Consider the following 25304-nt stretch of genomic DNA (forward strand, 5'->3'; position numbering starts at 1 on the left):
TTGTTACTGATAGCTAAAGGCAGACTGTGTGTGTGTCCTCCTCACCATCCTCCAATGTGGTAGAGATGACCTCCTGGGAGGAGGGTCCTGTCCCAGCGCTGTTGCTGGCCTGCACCACCACTCCATACTGGGTGAACTTCTTCAGGTTGTCCAGGGTGACGCTCTCACTGTGGTCGTTGTCCCCCGTCGTCTCCATGCTGATGACGTTGAACTGGTAGTTTCCCCCGGTGCTGAACTCCCTGTAGCCCACCTGGTAGCCACGGATCGCCCCGTTCTGGAGGTGCTTCTTAGGGGCCTGGTGAAGGACAGAGGGAGGGAAGAGAGGGGAACGTACATTTAGGTATTGGGGGACATCTTCTTGAGGACAGAATAATGGTTGTGGCCCTCAATGACCTGATATGTAACAGACCATGTAGCTAGTAGACCACTGAGCTACAGTAAATTCTTCTCAGTCCTGATGGAATTGATTGAACATATTTTACCCTCCAGGAGACTCTGATGCTCTGAGAGGAGAAAGCTTCAAGCTGCACATCTTGTGGGGGACCATCAGGAGCTAGAAGGAAGAACATACATCAAGGTCATTCAGATCTGAGCTACTGTCAGTTGAGTAGAGAAGGTGCAGGAAGGCAGAAATTAGTCAGCAAAGGAATTAAACTATCCAGTCTGAGTGTATTCTGTAGATTATTCCAGGGTTAAGGCAAAGATCCTGAGACATGGAAGGCTAAGGTTCTACTGTATCTTTGGGTTGACCAGAGTATTTGGTCTCAGATGGCCCAGCCCACTTGAACAGTAATAAAGATGGAGGTCATGTTTATGAGAGGTCATGGGGGACAGAGTCAGAAGAGAAGTGAGAGAGAGAAGTGCAGTAAGGGGATTTGGAGGAACCACCAAAGGGAATGGGAGCAATTTACAGAGGGGCTGGCCAGTGATCTATTGACCGCAGTGTGACATTTACAACATGGTCTGCTAATTGAAAAGTCACGCTTTTAGTGCAGGGTCAGCATGTGTTCAATAATGCAACGGAGCCAATGGAGCGGATGTCACTCTGCTGTTAATGAATTGACTTCCTCATCCCCATTACCCTCTTTTCTACCTCTTTCATCCTAGTCACTTATGTAGGTCTTTCCTTTTGCAGTTCATCATCCTGCCTGTTTGCCTTATGTATTTATGTAGTGCAACAGTCTAAATGTGTATGTACAGTATAGCTACGCATGTCTGTGTGTGCTTGCCTTGTTGTTGTTGTATGTCTGTGTCTGCATACAGTGTGTGTATACATATAGTGGTGGTCTAATACCTGCTTCGTCTGTGGTGATCGTGAGTTCGTTGCTGGCCTCACTCTTGCCGATGTGGTTCTTGGCAAACATGCGGATGCTGTATGTGGAGGAGGGGTGCAGGTCTATGATGGTGGCCTGGTTGAGCTGGGGAGACACGTCTTTGGTCCTTTGGGCCATTTCCCAGGAGCCTGTGGGGCCGGGGTCAAGGGTCAAGGTTTACAGCTAAGTGGGGCTGTAGGTCAAAGCCTGCTAAGTGCATTAGTCTGCTGTATTGAATTATAGCACTGAGAAAAAGTTTTAAAAAATCATAAAAAATCATTATCTGGAAGGCAAGAGGAGCACATTCAGCTTAACATGAGGATACAGAGAATAATTTCATCAGGAGAGACCTTAAAAATACACAAGAAGTGAAAATATTTGTGTTCTGTGCCATACAGAAAAGATAACTCTTGTTTGTCTTGTACCTGATTTGTTCTTGCACTCAATGTCGAAGCCTGTGATTGGGCTGTTTCCATCGAAGCCCATGGTCCAGCGGAGGGCGATGGTCCTGTCCTTCACCTCTCTGATCTCCACCTCAGGAGGGTCCGGGGGCTCTGAGGGACACCACAAAGTCATACAACGCTAGGGTGTTGATTTTGCATCATTACCCTAATTGTGGGGTTATATTTTGTATTTCATTATGTTTTCATGACAATTGTCAGTGGAAGGCAGCTGTACCTTGCACTGTTAGCTGAATGATCCCTCTGTCTTCACCATAGGAGTTGATGGCATGGCAGGAGAAGAAGCCAGAGTCTTCCCTCACTGTCGGCCGGATCTATGTGAAGGGGAAAAGAGGGTCAGCTACATAGATGAGGAAGTGCATGGGCTATATCATTCACAGACAGGGCTCATGATGAGCCATCATCAAACCTGTCTACAAACTGACGAACTTAGTGCAGGCTTTTGCTACACCGCTTTACTCCAAGCAAATGCCCTGCATACCCAGTAGTTCTCCACCTGGCCTCAGCAGAGGTAACTGGGAACAGGGCAGCACCATTCCACTGGTGTGTCTGTATACCTGCAGGGTGGAGATGACCTCGTCGGCCACCTCTTTGACGGTGACCACGTAGCGGTGGCTGCTCTCCGGGTTGATGATGCGCTCCTCCTTCTCCCAGCGCACCATGATGGGTTTTTCCCCGTGGGCCGTGCAGCTCATCCTCTTCTCACTGCCCTGCGTGGCCAGCGTGGTGTTGGGGTACGACGTGATCATGGCCGGGACTGGAAGGGAGAGAGAGAGAAAAGGGGGAGGGAAAGAGAGAGAGAGCGAGACAGACAGACAGACAGACAGACAGATAGATGGACAGCAAGAGAAGAGAGGGTGAGAGAGAGAGACAGCAAGAGAGAGAAAGAGAAAGAGTAGAGGAGAGGGGGAGGGAGAAAGATAGAGATAGAGAAAAGAGTAGAAGGGACATATTACATTAGTTATGAAGTAAGACAGGCTGAACATAAACACGGTTAGCCATAATCCAATTCCAGTTGGACATCATAGTGATACCTGTCACATGGAGGGTCGTTAAAAGACAGGGGAACAGTGTAATGAATCAAATCTCTCTGCTCAAATGACACTTAATTGAGTCATAGTAAAGCTAACCAGTGGTTGCTAAGTGTTTTGGTTTACATTCTGCAGACATTGCTCCAATTTCTAACATAAAACACAGTGAACGCCATGCTTCTTGTTGAACTGTGACAACAAACATCTTATGACAACAAGCAGTCAAGGCTTGGATCTGAGAAAATCCCTATTGGCCGGTCCCTGACAGCACACTAGAACAGCACACTACACACACTAACGACTCACACACACAGCTCATTACCCCCACAACCGAGTGTGTAATGCACACACACACACACACACACACACGGCTCGGCTCCTGTGATGTGATGGAAAGTGTCAGGCGAGGGGTCCCAGATGTTTAAGCTTCATCTCTTATTCATTCCCCGGCCATTTTGAGACACGCTGCAGAAAAATAAGGTTGATTTATTTTGCATGAAAACTATGAATTTTTTGTGAGATGCACTTGAAGTAGTGAGGGAAAAAATAACTCCTCACCCCTTCGGTAAATGTTAGCGTTTTGAGCAACGGTAGTCTCATTGTGCCATTTAAAGTGGCTCCGAGGTGAAAGTTTACCCCAGACAGAGACTGACACTACACTAATGGGTTAATCATAAACTATAATGAACCGCTATGACCTCGACCACTACATTCTAAGAAAAAAGGTGCTATCTAGAACCTTAACGTGTTCTTCGGTTGTCCCCATAGGAGAACCCTTTGAAGAACACCTTTTGGTTGCAGGTAGAACCCTTTTGGATTCCATGTAGAGAACCCAAAAGGGTTCTTATAAGAGTGTAGTATTACCATGATTATGACATAGGTAAGCTCAAACTAGCCTAGCTAAGCCACTGATGAGATCAGGTGAGAGCCCTCCAATGGGACACTACAGTGTTGATGCGTAGTCAATGAAACACCTATTGTACAGAAGGACTACATGAGGTGAGGTGGCCATAACACAGGGGGAGATCACACAGACAGGACCAATGTAATCAGTGTGTGAGTGGGAGAGTAGCACAGCTGTGTCTGTCTGCCCCGAGGCACATGCCACGGTGCCAGGCTGTTTCATGGGCCTGTAATTGCTGTGTTGATGTATTTTTTTAATATCCGGCAGAATTATGGGTAGAGGAACACGGCTCTGGGGGCGTGGGGGCGAGGTGACTCCTCCACTGGGAGACTCAAACATTGGACAGACACTCATTTTTTATTTCACACAGTGAACTACATAAACACACATGCACATGGTTTAATTAGCAGTACTGACTGATATGTGTATCTCTAGCTGACAGAGTAGAGGTTAGGAGAGCCCCGTCTCTAAACCTGAAGCCCAGAGGGCAACAAACATGATTTATATCAGCCTGCCTCACTAACTGCCTGCAGGGAATTCTGGGATATTCTGCTCCCGTGAGACAAAAGCTGCAGCTCCCCCTCCCAGGCTCCCTTTCACCAGACCAGGTTACCATGCCAACTAGCATCGGACAAGCTATATCTCCCTCTCCCTCTTTCCCTCCATCCCTGTCCTCAAAGGAGGCCATTTATAGTATCCAGGAATAGAACATGGAGCAGCCATTGATTTTCTACAGGACCATGATTACATTATCCCAGCCCAGAATGTCGCAATGCAGACCCAAAATGAAAACAGGGATATACAGTACCAGTCAAAAGTTTGGATAAACCTACTCATTCAAGGGTTTTTCTTTAGTTTTATTATTTTCTACATTGTAGAATAATAGTGAAGACAGCAAAACTATTAAATAACACATATGGAATCATGTAGTAAGCAAATAAGTGTTAAACAAATATATATATATTACATTTTAGATTCTTCATAACAACCACCTTTTGCCTTGATGACAGCTTTAAACACTCTTGGCATTCTCTCAACCAGCTTCACCTGGAATGCTTTTCCAACACTCTTGAAGGAGTTCCCACATGTGCTGAGCACTTGTTGGCTGCTTTTCCTTTACTCTGCAGTCCAACTCATTCCAAACCATCTCAATTGGGTTGAGGTCGGGTGATTGTGGAGGCCAGGTCATCTGATGCAGCACTCCATCACTCTATTCTTGGTCAAATAGCCCTTACAGAGCCTGGAGGTGTGTTTTGGTCATTGTCCTGTTGAAAAAAAATGATAGTCCCACTAAGCGCAAACCAGATGGAATGGCATATCACTGCAGAATGCTGTGGTAGCCATGCTGGTTGAGTGTGCCTTGAATTCTAAATAAATCACAGACAGTGTCACCAGCAAAGCACCCCCACACCTCCTCCTCCATGCTTCACAGTGGGAACCACACGGTGGGAACCACACAACCTACTGGTGGACCGCAGACCTATACAGTCGCCCATGGTCTGTGAGTCTTCCACACCCTTCTCTTGTCCACCACGGTCTAATAGCCCCTCTCACGCCTGCCGAGAGACATCGGAGGTTACGTGAAACCTGCGCCTCTATTGTGGAGAGAGTTACCACCTACTCAATAGCTGTCCTATTCGCCCCCCACAAAGGGGTGACCACAACCCCTCCACTTCCGCCTGGGTAAGCACCTCTACATTTTTGAATATTACCAAAAGGCAGTTTGGTATCCCGGCTCTTCTTTCTGCTAATGGGGTCACTCAGTTTGCGGAGGGACTAGTGGACTCGGGGGGCTGCAGGTAATTTCATTGACAAACATTTGGCACAACAGTTAAGAGTCAAACTAATCCCTGTTAATCCGCCCCTTAATGTGCTGGACGGACAACCTCTCGGAACTGGTCTTGTGACTCACATGACCGAAAGTATAACCCTTCAGATTGGCCTCCTTCACTCTGAGGTCATTCAGTTAACCTGTTGGGGGTAGGGGGCAGTATTTGCATGGCCGGATAAAAAACGTACCCGATTTAATCTGGTTATTACTACTGCCCAGAAACTAGAATATGCATATCATTATTGGCTTTGGATAGAAAACACCCTAAAGTTTCTAAAACTGTTTGAATGGTGTCTGTGAGTATAACAGAACTCATATGGCAGGCAAAAACCTGAGAAGATTCCTTACAGGAAGTGACCTGTCTGACAAGTTCTTGTTCTTCTTGGCTCTGTTTATTGAAAACTGAGGATCTTTGCTGTAACGTGACACTTGTTACGGCTCCCATAGGCTCTCAGAAGGCGGGAAAAAGCTGAATGATGTAATTCCAGCCACTGGCTGAAAAACATTAGCGCTTTTGGTAAGTGCTCTATCAGAGGACAATGGGACGGAGGCGCGTGCACGAGTCGACCCCATGTTTTTATTTTCTCTCTCTTTGAACCTAAACACGCATTCCCGGTTGGAATATTATCGCTTTTTTACGAGAAAAATGGCATAAAAATTGATTTTAAACAGCGGTTGACATGCTTCGAAATACGGTAATGGAATATTTAGAAATGTTTTGTCACGAAATGCGTCGTGCGCATCACCCTTCTTTACCATTCGGATAGTGTCTTGAACGCACGAACAAAACAGAGGATATTTGAACATAACTATGGATTATTTTGAACCAAACCAACATTTGTTATTGAAGTAGAAGTCCTGGGAGTGCATTCTGACGAAGAACAGCAAAGGTAATAACATTTTTCTTATAGTAAATCTGACTTTGGTCAGGGCTAAACTTGGTGGGTGTCTAAATAGCTAGCCCTGTGATGCCGGGCTATCTACTTAGAATATTGCAAAATGTGCTTTCACCGAAAAGCTATTTTAAAATCGGACATAGCGAATGCATAGAGGAGTTCTGTATCTATAATTCTTAAAATAATTGTTATGTATTTTGTCAACGTTTATGGTGAGTAATTTAGTAAATTCACCGGAAGTTTTGGGTGGGAATGCATGTTCTGAACATCACATGCCAATGTAAAAAGCTGTTTTTGGATATAAATATGAACTTGATTGAACAAAACATGCATGTATTGTATAACATAATGTCCTAGGAGTGTCATCTGATGAAGATCAAAGGTTAGTGCTTCATTTAGCTGTGTTTTGGGTTTATGTGACATATATGCTTGCTTGGAAAATGGCTGTGTGATTATTTGTGGCTATGTACTCTCCTAACATAATCTAATGTTTTGCTTTCGCTGTAAAGCCTTTTTGAAATCGGACAATGTGGTTAGATTAATGAGAGTCTTGTCTTTAAAATGGTGTAAAATAGTCGTATGTTTGAAAAATTGAAATTATTGCATTTTTGAGGTTTTGTATTTCGCGCCACACTCTTCCACTGGCTGTTGAATAGAGTGGGACGGTGACGTGCCACCTAGCCCATAGAGGTTAATGGTGTTGTCTTCACCTAAAGAACCCCTCATCCTCGGTCACCCCTGGCTAAGCCTTCACGACCCTGCCATCTCCTGGCGGCAAGGGGAACTACTGTCATGGTCTCCCGCCTGTTTTAAGAACTGCTTCAATCTACTCTGTCGAGCCACCTCTATAGAAGGATCGGAGACGGCCATTCCAACCCACATCCCACCTGTATATGCCCAGTTCCAGAGTGTCTTCAGCAAGAAAACGGTGTCCATTCTGCCCCCTCATCGCCCGGAGGACTGCACGATCGACCTCCTTCCTGGGGCATCGCCCCCTGAGGGTTGGATCTACCCCTTGTCCATCCCAGAGAATGAGGCTATGGACACCTATATAGAAGAGGCGGGAGACCATGGGATTAATCCGTCCATCCACATCTCCGGCTGCATCCAGTTTCTTTTTTGTGAAAAAACTATGGTAGTCTCCATCCCTGCATAGATTACCGACCCCTCAATGACATTACTATCAAGAATCGCTTCCCTCTTCCTCTGATTACGGCCGCACTAGAACAAGTTGGACAAGCTACCATCTACTCCAAGCTGGACCTACGTAGTGCTTACAACCTGGTCCGTATCCGAAGTGGAGATGAGTGGAAGATGGCGTTCATCACCACTAGGGGTCACTATGAATACCTGGTTATGCCCTACGGTCTCAACAATGCTCTCGCAGTCTTCCAGTCCTTCATGAATGATGTTTTCCAGGACATGATCAACCAGTTCCTCATCGTGTACATTGACGATATCTTGATCTACTCAACAGGTCCTCCAATGGCTACAGGACCACCATCTTTATGTCAAGGCTGAGAAGAGTGCCTTTCACGTTACTACGGCCTTCCTAGGTTTCGTGTTGACACCAGGAGGGGTCAACATGGATGAAGGGAAAGTCACGGCCGTACTTAGCTGGCCCAAACCTACCACCGTAAAGGAACTACAACATTTCCTAGGATTTTCCAACTACTACCGCCGGTTCATCCGAAACTGCAGCAGCACAACCGCTCTTCTCTCAGCTCTCACCAGTCAAAAAACTTGTATCCTCCAATGGACCGACACCGCCCTTACTGCATTTGAGATCTTGAAATGCCTCTTTGCCTCTGCACCCATCCTTAGGCAGCCAGATCCTACCCTTCCTTTTGTTCTGGAGGTTGATGCATCCGAGGTCGGCGTAGGAGCGGTTTTCTCTCAGCGGATAGGGACACCTCCCAAATTACACCCATGTGGCTTCTATGATATCAGGAACCGAGAGCTCCTTCAGCTGGCCATCGAAGAGTGGCGCCACTGGTTAGAGGGAGCTCATCACCCATTCCTTGTCCTTACCGACCACCGCAATTTGGAGTACTTCAGGAGTGCTAAGAGGCTCAACCCCAGACAGGCTCTGTGGACACTCTTCTTCACCCGATTCAACTTCAACTTCACCGTCACCTATCTACCTGGCAAGAAAAATGTGAAGGCTAATTCCCTATCCCATCTATTTGACTCCCCTTCCTCTAACCCAGCTCCCGAGCCTATCCTGCCTCCGTCTTGTGTTGTGGGACCCATACAGTGGGAAATCCAATCAGCCATCCAAGAGGCCCTATGCCATGACCCAGCACCTACCGACACCCCTGCAGGCAACACCTACGTTCTGGCGTCCGTCAGACCCCAACTAATGCAGTGGTGCCATACCTCGCTGAGTTCTGGCCATCCGGGATCACCCAGACCCCGGAGCTACTGACATGCAAGTTCTGGTGGTCATCCCTAACAGCAGACATCCGAGATTACGTTCTTTACTGTCCCGTCTGTGCATGGGCAAAGAGCCCTCACCAACTACCTACCGGTAAGCTCGAGCCTTTACCTACACCACACATACTATGGTCCCATATTGCCATGGATTTCCTCACTGATCTGCCAGACTCTTCGGGCTTCACTACTATTTTAGTTGTAGTGGACCGGTTCTCCAAGATGTGCTGACTCATCCCCCTTCCGCATCTACCTAAGGCCATGGAAATGGCCGAGTGCATGTTCCAACAGGTGTTTCGTCTGTATGGGATCCCGGAAGACATCGTTTCGGATCAGGGACCCCAGTTCGTCTGCAGGGTGTGGTGAGCCTTCTGCGACCGTCTGGGGGTCTCCATCAGCCTATCCTCCGGATACCATCCACAAACCTACGGGCAGACGGAACGCCTGAATTAAGAAATAGGGAAGTACCTTTGCCAACACTGCACCCACCAACCACACGAGTGAGGTTGCTATCTAGCCTGGGCCAAATATGCACAGAACTCCCTGGTTCATTCCTCACTCCATCTCACTACTTTTCAGTGTGTCCTCAGATACCAACCCCCTGTGTTCCCATGGGAGACAGAGCCCAGAACTGTGCCTGCCATCGATGAGTGGTTTCGACGGAGTGAGCAGGTTTGGGAGACCACACATCGGCACATAGATCAAGCTTCCCTCTCCCAGAAACAGTTCGCTGACCGGCGTCGCCAACCTACTCCACTCTTCCACCCTGGGCAACATGTGTGGCTCTCAACCCGGGACATCCGGCTTCGTGACCCCTGCAAAAATTTCAGTCCCCGGTTCATTTGTCCCTTCAAAATAACACACAGCATCAATCCTGTCACCTACCATCTCCAGTTGCCCCGCCATTACCAGATCTCCTCACCCTTCCATGTGTCCCTTCTCAAACCTGCGAGGTACAGCCCTCTCCATCCTCCAGTAGCGCACCTTGGCACACCCCCTCCATTTGACGTCGGCAGTGCACCGGCTTATTCCGTCCAAGCCCTCCTTGACTCCAAGAGCCTGGGTGGTCGCATCCACTACCTGGTGGATTGGGAGGGGTACAGACCCGAAGAACGGTCCTGGGTCCCTGCCCAGGACATCATCGACCCAGCCATGATCCTGGCTTTCCACCGTAACCGTCCTGCCCGCCCAGGTTCACGTCCCCGGGGGAGGCCCCCTGCTCAGCTTCCTAGGCCTTCAACATACACTCAATTAGTATTTGGTAGCATTGCCTTTAAATTGTTTAACTTGGGTCAAATGTTTCAGGTAGCCTTCCACAAGCTTCCCACAATAAGTTGGGTGAATTTTGGCCCATTCCTCCTGACAGAGCTGGTGTAACTGAGTCAGGTTTCTAGGCCTCCTTGCTCGCACACGCTTCTTCAGTTCTGCCCACAAATGTTCTATAGGATTGAGGTCAGGGCTTTGTGATGGCCACGCCAATACCTTGACTTTGTTGTCCTTAAGCCATTTTGCCACCACTTTGGAAGTATGCTTGGGGTCATTGTCCATTTGGAAGACCCATTTGCGACCAAGCTTTAACTTCCTGACTGATGTCTTGAGATGTTGCTTAAATATATCCACATAATTTTCTTTCCTCATGATGCCATCTAGTTTGTGAAGTGCACCAGTCCCTCCTGCAGCAAAACACCCCCACAACATGATGCTGCCACCCCCGTGCTTCACGGTTGGGATGGTGTTCTTTAGCTTGCAAGCCTCCCCCTTTTTCCTCCAAACATAACGATGGTCATTATGGCTAAACAGTTATATTTTTGTTTCATCAGACCAGAGGACATTTCTCCAAAAAGTTCCATCTTTGTCCCCATGTGCAGTTGCAAACTGTAGTCTGGCTTTTTTATGGTGGGTTTGGAGCAGTGGCTTCTTCCTTGCTGAGCGGCCTTTCAGGTTATGTCGATATAGAACTCGTTTTACTGTGGATATAGAACCTTTTGTACATGTTTCCTCCAGCATCTTCACAAGCTCCTTTGCTGATGTTCTGGGATTGATTTGCACTTTTCGCAACAAAGTACGTTAATCTCTAGGAAACAGAAAGTGTGCATCATCCTTCCTGAGCCGTATGATGGCTGCGTGGTCCCATGGTGTTTATAATTGTGTACTATTGTTTGTACAGATGAACGTGGTACCTTCAGGCATTTGGAAATTGCTCCCAAGGATGAACCAGACTTGTGGAGGTCTTCAATTTTTTTCTGAGGTCTTGGCTGATTTCTTTTGATTTTCCCATGATGTCAGGCAAAGAGGCACTGAGTTTGAAGGTAGGCCTTGAAATACATCCACAGGTACACCTCCAATTGACTCAAATGATGTCAATTAGCCTATCAGAAGCTTCTAAAGCCATGACATTATTTTCTGGAATTTACCAAGCTGTTTGGGCGAGCGTCCCACCACGACAACATCCTGTGAAATTGCAGAGCGCAAAATTCAAAATACAAAAATCGTAATATTAAACATACATGAAAATACAAGTGTCTTACATCGTTTAAAAGCTTAAGTTCTTGTTAACCTCTTATGGCTAGGGGGCAGTATTTTCACGGCTGGATAAAAAACGTACCCGATTTAATCTGGTTACTAATCCTACCCAGTAACTAGAATATGCATATACTTATTATATATGGATAGAAAACACCCTAAAGTTTCTAAAACTGTTTGAATGGTGTCTGTGAGTATAACAGAACTCAAATGGCAGGTCAAAACCTGAGAGATTCCTTTACAGGAAGTGGCCTGTCTGACCATTTCTGGAACTTCTTTGCCATCTCTATCTTTTACTAAGGATCTCTGCTCTAACGTGACACTTCCTACGTCGTCCATAGGCGCTCAGAGCCCGGGAAAAACCTGAATGTCGTCATCCCAGCCCCAGGCTGAAACACATTATCGCCTTTCTCAAGTGGCCGATCAAGGTACTCTGGGCTTAGGCGCGTGACCTGGTCGCCCCCGTCTTTGTGATTTTTTCCTCTGTTTGCCGAAAAGGAGATTCCCGGTCGGAATATTATCGCTTTTCTACGAGAAAAATGGCATAAAAATTGATTTTAAACAGCGGTTGACATGCTTCGAAGTACGGTAATGGAATATTTAGAATTTTTTTTGTCACGAATTGCGCCATGCGCGCGACCCTTCTTTACCATTTCGGATAGTGTCTGGAACGCACGAACAAAACGCCGCTATTCGGATATAACGATGGATTATTTTGGACCAAACCAACATTTGTTATTGAAGTAGCAGTCCTGGGAGTGCATTCTGACGAAGACAACAAAGGTAATGAAACTTTTGTAATAGTAAATCGGAGTTTGATCAGGGCTAAACTTGGTCGGTGTCTAAATGGCTAGCCGTGATGGCTGGGCTATCTACTGAGAATATTGCAAAATGTGCTTTCACCGAAAAGCTATTTTAAAATCGGACATATCGAGTGCATAGAGGAGTTCTGTATCTATAATTCTTAAAATAATTGTTATGTTTTTTTGTGAACGTTTATCGTGAGTAATTTAGTAAATTCACCGGATGTTTGCGGGGGGTATGCTAGTTCTGAACGTCACATGCTAATGTAAAAAGCTGGTTTTTGATATAAATATGAACTTGATTGAACAAAACATGCATGCATGGTATAACATAATGTCCTAGGGTTGTCATCTGATGAAGATCATCAAAGGTTAGTGCTGCATTTAGCTGTGGTTTTGTTTTTGTGACATTATATGCTAGCTTGAAAAATGGGTGTCTGATTATTTCTGGCTTGGTACTCTGCTGACATAATCTAATGTTTTGCTTTCGCTGTAAAGCCTTTTTGAAATCGGACAGTGTGGTTAGATAAAGGAGAGTCTTGTCTTTAAAATGCTGTGAAATAGTCATATGTTTGAAAAATTGAAGTTTTTGTATTTTTGAGGAATTTGTAATTCGCGCCACGCCTATCATTGGATATTGGAGCAGGTGTTCCGCTAGCGGAACGTCTAGATGTAAGAGGTTAATCCAAACGCGTTGTCAGATTTCAAAAAGGCTTTACGGCGAAAGCATACCATGCAATTATCTGAGGACAGCGCACCGCATACACCAGCATTAAAAACATTTTTCAAACCAGCAGAGGCGTCACAAAAATCAGAAATAGCGATAAAATAAATCACTTACCTTTGAAGATCTTCCTCTGTTTGCAATCCCAAGGGTCCCAGCTACACAACAAATGGTCGTTTTGTTCGATAAACTCCTTCTTTATATCCCAAAAAAGTCTGTTTAGTTGGCGCGTTTGATTCAGTAATCCACCGTTCCACTCGTTCAACATGCAGACAAAAGGAATCCCAAAAGTTACCGGTAAACTTCGTCCAAACAAGTCAAACAATGTTTCTAATCAATCCTCAAGTACCCTAATATGTAAATCAAACAAGACAGAATGTAGTTTATTCAATACCGGAGATAAATAACGAAGTGCATGCCCTCATTCACGCGCGCTACAAGATTAGAGTCCTACTGAGGGACACCTTGAAAAACTACAACTACTTGATCATTTTTCAAAAAACAAGCCTGAAACCCTTTCTAAAGACTGTTGATATCTAGTGGAAGCCATAGGAACTGCAATCTGGGAGGAATTATTTTGAATATTCCATAGACTAGCATTGAAATTGCCTGTGACCTCAGAAAATACATTCCTGGATGGATTCTCCTTGGATCTTCGCCTGCCATATCAGTTCTGTTATACTCACAAACATTATTTTAACAGTTTTAGAAACTTCAGAGTGTTTTCTATCCAATGCTTCCAATTATATGCATATCCATATCCAGTTTACTTTGGGCATGTCAGTCATCCGAACTTCCGAATACTGCCCCCTAGCCCAAAGAGGTTAAAAGGCACAGTCAACTTAGTTTATGTAAACTTCTGACCCACTGGAATTGTGATACAGTGAATTATAAGTGAAATAATCTGTCTGTAAACAATTGTTGGAAAAATTACTAGTGTCATGCACAAAGTATATGTCCTAACCGACTTGCCAAAACTATAGTTTGTTAAAAAGAAATTTATGGAGTGGTTGAAAAACGAGTTTTAATGACTCCAACCTAAGTGTATGTAAACTTCCGACTTCAACTGTATATTCGGAGCTCTGTTTTTCCCGTAATTTAATCCTCCCGTGTATCATAGTTTTTGCCTGCCTCACTAATGACGCCTTTTGCCTATTATTCCCTGCCTGTACCTTAGCCTATCGGATTTCCTGTTATCAACCTATTGCCTGATCTCCCGGACGACGTTACTATCCTTTACCCTGCCTGTACTGTTGCCTTTCTGGACCCCCTGTGTATGACCTTCTGCCTGCCCCTGGACCCAGCTACCTGCCTCCTCCTGTGTATGACCTTCTGCCTGCCCCTGGACCCAGCTACCTGCCTCCTCCTGTGGTCCTTTACAAATAAACACCTGCTGCGCCCTGCGCTTGAAACCAGCTATCTGTCTCCCATCGTGTTCATTACAAAGGCTAAGATTGGCTACTTTGAAGAGTCTAAAATAGAAAATACATTTTGATTTATTTAACACTTTTTGGTTACTACTTCCAGACAAAGACATGAATAATATTGCTTCAGGTTGTCTTACCAGCCAGGCTTATATACATTCAGGTCCATAATTATTGGTACCCTTGATAAAGATGAGCAAAAAAAAAGACCGTATAAACCAAATAATACAAATATTGAGCTATATTGTATGCAAAAAAAAAGGGAAATTATTTATACTAGTACAATTGCTCAGATAAAGTAGATTTTTTTATTTGTTATTATCAATTAATAAAAAACATCTAAAAAAAGATAGGAGTCAAAAGTATTGGCACACTTGTTTGCAATACTCTAGCACTCTCCCTTCGCAAGGATAACGACACTGAGCCTTTTTCTAAAATGTTTTATGAGATTGGAAAAAATGTTGGGAGCAACAGTATCTTAGACCATTCCTCCATACAGAATCTTTCCGGATCCTTGATATCCTTTGTCTGCTCTTATGGACTGCCCTCTTGAATTCAAACCACATGTTTTCAATGTGGTTCAAGTCTGGAGACTGAGATGGCCATTAAACATTTTGATTTTGTGGTTAATTAACAATTTCTTTGTGGAATTTGATTAGTGCTTGGGGTTATTGTCTTGCTGGAATATCTACTTGCGGCCAAGTGTCAACCTCCTGGTAGAGGTAACCCTGTTTTTGGAAAGTAATTCTGACCTCTATCTTTTTTGTATATTTTTGTATTACTTGTTAAACAAAATCTCTTTCTCTGAGAAATTGTATTAGTATGAAATAATATAAGCACAGTATTTGTATTATTATTTATTTGATTGTCTTTTTTTATTATTATTATCAAGGGTGACAATAATTATGGACCTGACTCTCGATCTACCATACTTATGCCAGATGTGAAATATACAGTAGGCCTACATGTCCACCATCTTATGTAGTCAGTTGAAACAGACAAAACTTCCTGTCTCCTACCAACCTTTTTATTTTATATATATATTTTTTAACCTTTATTTAACTAGGCAAGTCAGTTAAGAACAAATTCTTATTTACAATGACAGCCTACCAAAAGCCAAAAGGCCTCCTGCGGGGACTGGGACTGGGGCTGGGATTAAAAATTACAAATAAAATACAAATATAGGACAAAACACACATCACGACAAGAGAGACACCACAACACTACATAAAGAGAGACCTAAGACAACAACATAGCATGGCAGCAACACATGGAAACACAGCATGGTAGCGACACAACATGCCAACAACATGGTAGCAACACAACATGGCAGCAGCACAACATGGCAGCAGCACAACATGGTAGCAGCACAAAACATGGTACAAACATTATTGGGCACAGACAACAGCACAAAGGGCAAGAAGGTAGAGAGTACAATACATCACGCGAAGCAGCCACAACTGTCAGTAGGCCTACTTGTCCACCATCTTATTCAGTCAGTTGAAACAGACAAAACTTCCTGTCTCCTACCAACCTTTTTGTTTTTTTATGACACCACTGTTCCATCCACATGCAGTACATTTAATCATATCCATATCTACCCAGCATGGACATCTAACAGTAACATTAACCTATGACTGTAGATTCCAGGTCGAATAGATAGCCGCAGGCATCAGGCTCCGTTTACCCCACCAGAGTGAGTGTCTGGCTGTGGAATGTAGGCCACAGGGTGCCCTGGTTGGATGACTGGGCCATGGGTGTGAGACGAGAACAAGACAAGATCACTCCCTACTGGAACCCACTGCCCCTGGGGCATTGTGTGTGTGTGTGTGTGTGTGTGTGTGTGTGTGTGTGTGTGTGTGTGTGTGTGTGTGTGTGTGTGTAGGTAGGGGGAAGGGCGGTGATGGCACAGATTTGACTGGTTCACTGGGTGCTAGCTCCACTCACTGCACCAAAATAATTCCCTTAGCTGCACAATTGGGTTGGACATTGAGCATGATGCTGAGTATATGGCTGCAGACAGGCTGCTTTGTGTGGGTAGTTGGAGGGCTGAAACAAGGGAAGGAATGAGAGAAAGAAAGCGAGAGTGAGAATAATTCTTACTTCAGTCTGAGGGAAGCGGTCTGATTGGGTGATTGGGAGCTTGGCGACCAGGCGACAACGCTGTTTTTCTCCAGTTAAGTCTCATTATGTGTGTGCTCTCATCATTGTGTCTCGGTGCGTTATGAGTGTAATGCTCTTAATTGATCCTAATTGGCACTGATAAACATTGAGTGGCTGTTGACCCACTCTGATAGAATAAACCTACTCTGGATTAGTGATGCATCCAGTCAATTGCATCAGTGGAGGTAGGTATACGGTAGAGGAGACTGTCGTCATTTACACATGGGAATGGGTTCAAATCCTGTTGTTGCCCTCAGCTGCACAAAATATAAATAAAGACATGGATAGTTTTAAGTAAGGTAGACTTAAGTATTAAGGTGTCTAGGCAATATGCCAAATATTATGAACCTATGATGAATAAAGAGTGAATACTGTGAGCACACACACAAAGCTGTGAAAATACTGCTATTGCGACATAAGCAATTTCAGCTGACTGTGGGTGTCTGTGACATCGTTCATATACGAGGATGCATGGTGTATTATGGTTAGGCATTAGCCTATGCACAGACACTAATCACAATAAAAGTGTTTCACTACGACATCACAATAGCTGCAATTCATTTCCCTGTGGGTCCGCCACAATAGCCTGGCCGAATGGAATCTGTCGAAACCACTGAATTACAGTAGCAGCCTGCGAGGGCCATGATTCTTCAGTAATGGCCTCTCTCTCTCTCTCTGTGTGTGGTGTGTGGTGTGGTGTGTGTGTGTGTGTGTGTGTGTGTCTATTAGTGTCTTTTCCAGAAACACAACCAAGTAAACTTGTGAGCGGGGTAACCCAGCCAAGAGCTCATCCAGTACTGTATATCACCTGACCACTTTACAACCAGTCAGTTCCAGTGATGCTGTAATTGTCTCCTAAGCCTCTTAAGTGGCAGCAGCTTCTCCAGCAGCAGTGGTGTCGTATGGCCTGGATAAACAACACACACCAGCACAGCACAGAGTGTACTGTACGCTACAGTAGTCTGCTGAATGTTTACTGTCTATGAAGAGGAGGACACAGTCTGGTGTGTGTACAGTATGTAACATTACACCTGCTCAGAAGAGGACAGGTTCAGTGGGTTAATGAGGGTCACGTCTGGCACAAATGCACTGATCCACAGGACACCAGGGAAGAAGGCTCCCAGGGAGGCTCAGGTTCCAGAGAGCAGGAGGGCCAGACACAACCAACACCCTGACCACACGACCACCCGCACAACGATCAAAACAACAACCTGAACCTGAGCTCAGCTGAGGGAGAACACTGACACAGGCTCACAAACAGATACACACACACACACACACACACACACACACACACACACACACACACACACACACACACACACACACACACACACACACACACACACACACTACAGAGGGACATTAATAACAGGGTGTGTTCATGTGTGTGTGTGTACGTGTGCGTGTGTGTGTGGACACAGAAAACACTCGAAGCAGCCTATGTCCAAACAATTTACACGGGGATGAAAATCGACCACTGCTATGGGTACTCTGCTGTGTGTGTCTAGACATAAGGTTTTAGCTACTGTAAGTACATATAATTGTGTTTATCGGGGTGTGCATCCATTTGAGTGTTTGTAAGTGTATGTGTCCTGGTATATGTATTGTGTGTGTGTTTCTAAGTGTACGTGTCCTGGAACATGTATTGTGTGGGTGTGTTTGTGTAAGTGTGTGAGAGTATTATATGAGTGACTGAGTCAGAGAGACTGGCTTGGCAATCTCAAATGGAGGTCGCTATGGAACATTTTCAACGGTGCAGTGGCTGTGTTTATTTTGTTTTATTCCGGAACAATGTGGACTGCCCTGACTTTCAACGCAGCAACTGTTTGCTTGCAGAGGACTATAGGGTCGAAGTAGCTACTCTTAGAAAACAAGTAGCGAACCTACACAAGCTACTTGGGAATCCACGCCTGTATACTTTTTCTTTTTCTTCTACCCCAGTAGCAGGACGCCGTTCTGGTCTGGTGGAAGTGTCGCCCCAGTGTCGGCTCTCCACAGACAACTTGTCGGTACTGTGCAGGGATCCCTCCCCGGAGGGGCCTCCCCCTTCCCTGGAGAACGAAGCTAGCAGGATGCTCCTGGATGATGGGGGATGTTCCTGTTCTTGACCCAACCAACCAGCCATGGAGATACAGTGAGGGAAAAAAGTATTTGATCCCCTGCTGATATTGTACGTTTGCCCATTGACAAAGAAATGATCAGTCTATAATTTTAATGGTAGGTTTATTTCAACAGTGAGAGACAGATTAACAACAACAAAAAATCCAGAAAAACGTATGTCAAAAATGTTATAAATTGATTTGCATTTTAATGAGGGAAATAAGTATTTGACCCCTCTGCAAAACATGACTTAGTACTTGGTGGCAAAACCCTTGTTGGCAATAACAGAGGTCAGACGTTTCTTGTAATTGGCCATCAGGTTTGCACACATCTCAGGAGGGATTTTGTCCTACTCCTCTTTGCAGATCTTCTCCAAGTCATTAAGGTTTCGAGGCTGACATTTGGCAACTCGAACCTTCAGCTCTCTCCACAGATTTTCTATGGGATTAAGGTCTGGAGACTGGCTAGGCCACTCCAGGACCTTAATGTGCTTCTTCTTGAGCCACTCCTTTGTTGCCTTGGCTGTTGTGTTTTGGGTCAATGTCATGCTGGAATACCCATCCATGACCCATTTTCAATGCCCTGGCTGAGGGAAGGAGGTTCTCACCCAAGATTTGACGGTACATGGCCCCGTCCATCGTCCCTTTGATGCGGTGAAGTTGTCCTGTCCCCTTAGCAGAAAAACACCCCCAAAGCATAATGTTTCCACCTCCATGTTTGACGGTGGAGATGGTGTTCTTGGGGTCATAGGCAGCATTCCTCCTCCTCCAAACACGGCGAGTTGAGTTGATGTCAAAGAACTCCATTTTGGTCTCATCTGACCACAACACTTTCACCAGTTGTCCTCTGAACCATTCAGATGTTCATTGGCAAACTTCAGACGGGCATGTATATGTGCTTTCTTGAGCAGGGGGACCTTGGGGGCGCTGCAGGATTTCAGTCCTTCACGGCGTAGTGTGTTACCAATTGCTTTCTTGGTGACTATGGTCCCAGCTGCCTTTAGATCATTGACAAGATCCTCCCGTGTAGTTCTGGGCTGATTCCTCACCGTTCTCATGATCATTGCAACTCCACGAGGTGAGATCTTGCATGGAGCCCCAGGCCGAGGGAGATTGACAGTTCTTTTGTGTTTCTTCCATTTGCGAATAATCGCACCAACTGTTGTCACCTTCTCACCAAGCTGCTTGGCGATGGTCTTGTAGCCCATTCCAGCCTTGTGTAGGTCTACAATCTTGTCCCTGACATCCTTGGACAGCTCTTTGGTCTTGGCCATGGTGGAGAGTTTGGAATCTGATTGGTGTCTTTTATACACGTAACAAACTGAGATTAGGAGAACTCCCTTTAAGAGTGTGCTCCTAATCTCAGTTCGTTACCTGTATAAAAGACACCTGGGAGCCAGAAATCTTTCTGATTGAGAGGGGGTCAAATACTTATTTCCCTCATTAAAATGCAAATCAATTTATAACATTTTTGACATGCGTTTTTCTGGATTATTTTGTTGTTATTCTGTCTCTCACTGTTGAAATAAACCTACCATTAAAATTATAGACTGATCATTTCTTTGTCAGTGGGCAAACGGTACAAAATCAGTAGGGGATCAAATACTTTTTTTCCCTCACTGTATGTCACTCATCATGTATCATGGAGATACTGTATGTCACTCGCCATGGAAGTCGAAGAAAACGTCCTCTGGCAAAGAGGGCCTCCTTGGAGATGTTAAGCCCGGACCGGACACAGACCAGAAACGGCTTTGCTGCCCTGGATCCAGAGGTTCCGGCGCATTCTGCCCTAGTGGTGTGGTCATGTACCACAAAGAGGGATTTAGGAAAATTACAATTGGCTCAAAACAGGGCAGTACGGCTGGCCCTTAAAAGTACACGAGGAGCTAACATTAATGATATTTGTATTGAAACTTTATTTAACTAGGCAAGTCAGTAAAGAACAAATTCTTATTTACAATGACGGCCTACCAAAAGGCAAAAGGCCTCCTACGGGGATGGGGGCTGGGACTAAATATTTTAAGTAAATAAAATAAAAATATTGGACAAAACACACATCACGACAAGAGAGACAACACAACACTACATAAAGAGAGTCCTAAGACCAACAACATAGCATGGCAGCAACACATGACAACACAACATGGCAGCAGCACAGGGTACAAACATTACTGGGCTCAGACAACAGCACAAAGGGCAAGAAGGTAGAGACAACAATACATCACGCAAAGCAGCCACAACTGTCAGTAATAGTGTCCTTGATTGAGTCTTTGAATGAAGAGATTGAGATAACTGTCCAGTTTGAGTGTTTGTTGCAGCTCGTTCCAGTCGCTAGCTGCAGTGAACTGAAAAGACAAGCGATCCAGGGATGTGTGTGCTTTGGGGACCTTTAACAGAATGTGACTAGCAGAACGGGTGTTGTATGTGGAGGTTGAGGGCTGCAGTAGATATCTCAGATAGGGGGGAGTGAGGCTAAGAGGGTTTTATAAATAAGCATCGACCAGTGGGTCTTGCGACGGGTATACAGAGATGACCATGATATGCATGTCAATCTCTAATGGCTCAAAATGGAAGAGAGATTGACTTCATCACTACTTGTTTTTGTAAGAAGTGTTGACAAGCTGAATGTAGCAAGCTGTCTGTTTAACCTACTAGCACACAGCTCGGACACCAATGCATACCCCACAAGACATGCCACCAGAGGTCTCTTCACAGTCCCCAAGTCCAGAACAGACCATGGGAGGCGCACAATACTACATAGAGCCATGACTACATGAAACTCTATTCCACATCAGGTAACTGATGCAAGCAGTAGAATCAGATGAAAAAACAGATAGAAATATACCTTATGGAACAGCGGGAACTGTGAACAGACACTCACAATGGTACAGACACACGCATTCACACACACGAGCTAGCACATGCACTCTACAAAAATGTACATTGTAATATTGTTGTATGGTGGCATTAACCATTTAAGCAATAAGGCCTGAGGGGGTGTGGTATATGGCCAATATACCACGGCTAAGGGCTGTTCTTATGCATGACGCAATGCGGAGTGCGTGGACACAGCCCTTAGCCGTGGTATATTGGCCATATATCACAAAACCCCAGAGGTGCCTTTTGCTATCATAAACTGGTTACCAACATAATTAGAGCAGTAAAAATAAATGTTTTGTAATACCCATGGTATACGGTCTGATACACCACGGCTTTCAGCCAATCAGCATTCAGGGCTCGAAACACTCAGTTTATCATTTGTATTCTAGACATGTAGTGGTGTAATAACGTTATATGATGTACTGTTTTATCTTTTATTTTATATATAACATAAGTGCCTTAATGTGTTTGGACCCCAGTAAGAGTAGCTCAGCTGATGGGGATCCTTTATAAATACAAATACAGACCGACAGACAGTAGTCATGAGGGAGCAGTATTTAGCTGTGGCAGACAGACAGACACTCTGCAGGGCGGCCTCTGCTCTGGCCAGATAACAGCTACAAGGATATAAGCCCCCACACTGTGTGACTCGGATCAAATGAGCACCCAGCCCAGCCATAGGGGAGCAGCGGGACATCGCACATGCATGCGCGTACAGATACACACACATGTACACAAACCGTGCACACATACAGTACCAGTCAAAAGTTTGGGCACACCTACTCAATGCAGGGTTTTTCTTTATTTTTACTTTTTTCTACACTGTATAATAATAGTGAACACTTCAAAACTATGAAATAACACATGAAATAATTTAGTAACCAAAAAAGTGTTATAAAAATCGAATTATATTTTATATTTGAGATGTAAGGGCTATTTGACCAAGAAGGAGAGTGATGGAGTGCTGCATCAGATGACCTGGCCTCCACAATCACCCAACCTCAACCCAATTGAGATGGTTTGGGATGAGTTGGACCGCAGAGTGAAGGAAAAGCAGACAACATGTGCTCAGCATATATATGAACTCCTTCAAGACAGGTGGAAAAGCATTCCTCATGAAGCTGGTTGAGAGAAGGCCAAGAGTGTGCAAAGCTGTCATCAAGGCAAAGGGTGGCAACTTTGAAGAATCTCAAATATACGTAATTCCATATGTGCTATTTCATAGTTTTGATGTCGTCACTATTATTTTACAATGTAGAAAATAATAAAAATAAAGAAAAACCTTGAATGAGTAGGTGTCCAAACTTTTGACTGGTACGCACACAAACAACACATACCTCTAAGACACACTAAGAGCCTGATTTACCCAACAACTTTGGCGTATAATGTTTACGTTGATTCAGGAGAATCAACAGTTCCTCTTTCATACAGAAAATCTATGCAGTTTACACAGTCTATTCACCATCAACATCAAAAGTGGGAATCCTTCAACAGACAAGATAAAAACAATAGTCTAGCCTCAATTTTCTACAGTTTACTTTTTTTCACCTGAAGAGGGCAGTGTTTCTATTGGGAAAATCTACAGTGAGAACGTATAGTATAGTATAGTATAGTATAGTATAATGCGGTATGCATGTGGGAGCAGCAGACTGAAAGTAAGGAACGCTTGGAGGGATCCCGCTTTTGATTAGTTGTCAAATAAAACTGCTTTCATTTCACTTGAAGCACAAGAATATGGTACAGTGCATGTCATCTAGGTTGTATAACTACTTTGCATCGTAAGAAATAATGCCACATTTCATTGTAGAGATAACGTTAGATTGGGAACCATGTCTGAAGAGGCTGAAAACATCAAATCAATGGACGTGTGTGTGTGTGTGTGTGTGTGTGTGTGTGTGTGTGTGTGTGTGTGTGTGTGTGTGTGTGTGGTGTGTGTGTGATGAGGGGGATGGAACTGGCTCTAGAGAGGGGGTGATGGGCACAACTCCCCATCATGTCACTACCAATCAAATCCCAGTGGTTAGACTGGGAGACATACAATGATGGGAGATGGAGGGAGGAGGGAGGAGAGATAGATACAGACAGACAGGGGAGGGGAAATCATATTGCATCAGAAATGAAATACAGTTAAATACTACACACACATAAAGACAGAGAGGGAAATACAGAAAGGGAAGACTGAGCAAAATAGGAAGCAGAAGAGGAGGAGGAGGAGGAAAAGGAGGAGAGGAAGCCAGACATACAGAAAAGCATCCTAGGGAGGGGGAGAAGAGAGAGAAGGGAAGAAAAGGGAGGGAGATAGACTGGTAGCCCATCCCTCCCCCATCCCTCTTTTCCACATGGCAGCCTCTGCCTGCATATAGAATTCAGAGCCTAATGGAGGGGAGCTAAGTCCATGGCCACTCAGCGGATAAACGTCTGTGTTTCTCAGAGAGAAAGAGAGCGATGGAGACCGGCGACACTGCATGGTTGCTTTTGTGGGATGTGTTCAGGCAGAATGACACAGGGCCGTGGTGGTGGTGGCACCACACTGGTGGCCTCTCTGTCACAGAGCACAGTGACTTCAGTCATCTTAACCTTTAGCCATTTAACGCCACCACCACCACGCAGCACTTTACTGGATCACCCCACTGTAAATACAGGGAAAGATGACCAGCTAAAAACCGCTGTCCATCCATACAGGCTGAAATGTGGATCTTTATAACACATTATTCCGAAACAGAGACACTCACTCCAGCACAGAACAGTAATATGACTCAACAACAAACAGACTCCACAAAATGAGTGCTATAAATGTCTCTAATGGGGGCCAACATGTAGCCTACTGCTTCCCCATGGGTCTCTCTTTGGAAGTTACAGTACATGATCCTTTCAAGAAGAGAGGTCTTACTTTTAACACTGAGCTTTAAAAAAAAATGGACATTGGAGAACACAGACATTCCAGGATAAAGAGGGGGTCTTCCATTTGACACTGAGATCCATGTATAAAGCCATGAAAGATGGGGGTCTTTAGTGACTTACTTTTGACGTTGAGGTACATGGACTTGCTGACGTCAGCTCCCACGTCATTGCTGACTTTACACAAGTAGTAGCCGCTGTCCTCCTCCAGCACGTGTTTGATTAGCAGAGAGCCGTTGACCAGCACCTGGATACGGAAGCCTGAGTTCAGGGCTATAGGCTGGAACTGGGGAACCCCCGCACCTGGGGAGGGAGAGAGAGAAAGGGAGGGGTGGATGGAGGGAGAGGAGGAAGATGCTTTAATAACACCCTTACATTGTTTATGATCAAATTACGAGAAATTATTACATAATGGATGGATGTTTTGCATCAACAAACATTACAGTACATTTCCTTTTACTCTGTTATCGTAATGTGAGAAGCTGTTGCTTTCCTTTCTCTTACTGTTGGTTTAGACTTACAGTACAGTGCTGTGCTTTCACCATTCAACCTCAAGGCTGTGGACACTGTGTTTGCTGTTTTGGCTCTCATAAACTAATAATCTATAATAAAAAAGCTTGCCGTAGAACACACAATGTTGTGTTTACGCAATTCAGCAAGATAGTCAGAGGAGTAGAAATGGAAGATGCACAGTTACAAAATAACTCTGTTCTCCTCAATCATGAACCCAGTGTGTAAACAGATCATCATAGTGGTCAGAAGCGAGAAGAGTAGCTTCTAATTAATGCTGGGATGTGTTCAGCAGGGTACACTGTACTGTAGCAAAACGTTTTGCAATGGAAAATGAACATGTGTGTTCTAATTGGACAGGTTCAGGCAGTACCACACCATTTCACTCCATGTCAAGACATTTACTCT

The 25304-nt window shown here is 44.7% G+C and overlaps 1 protein-coding gene across 2 annotated transcripts in view; it reads right to left on the reverse strand.

The window, feature by feature from the left end:
- dscama (Down syndrome cell adhesion molecule a) overlaps nucleotides 1–25304 on the reverse strand; it is a 168334-nt gene that overhangs the window by 18252 nt on the left and 124778 nt on the right. For both annotated transcript variants that reach the window (XM_014197409.3, XM_014197410.3), the window contains exons 11-17: nucleotides 24510–24689; nucleotides 2332–2531; nucleotides 1992–2088; nucleotides 1739–1867; nucleotides 1295–1462; nucleotides 483–553; nucleotides 46–295 (exon numbers count right to left, since the gene is read on the reverse strand). In XM_014197409.3, coding sequence (XP_014052884.3) covers nucleotides 46–295; nucleotides 483–553; nucleotides 1295–1462; nucleotides 1739–1867; nucleotides 1992–2088; nucleotides 2332–2531; nucleotides 24510–24689 — 1095 coding nt within the window. The remainder of the gene's footprint in view (nucleotides 1–45; nucleotides 296–482; nucleotides 554–1294; nucleotides 1463–1738; nucleotides 1868–1991; nucleotides 2089–2331; nucleotides 2532–24509; nucleotides 24690–25304) is intronic.

Source organism: Salmo salar, chromosome 04, assembly GCF_965601325.2.
Source record: "Salmo salar chromosome 04, fSalSal1, whole genome shotgun sequence".
In the NCBI taxonomy this organism is placed as follows: domain Eukaryota; kingdom Metazoa; phylum Chordata; class Actinopteri; order Salmoniformes; family Salmonidae; genus Salmo; species Salmo salar.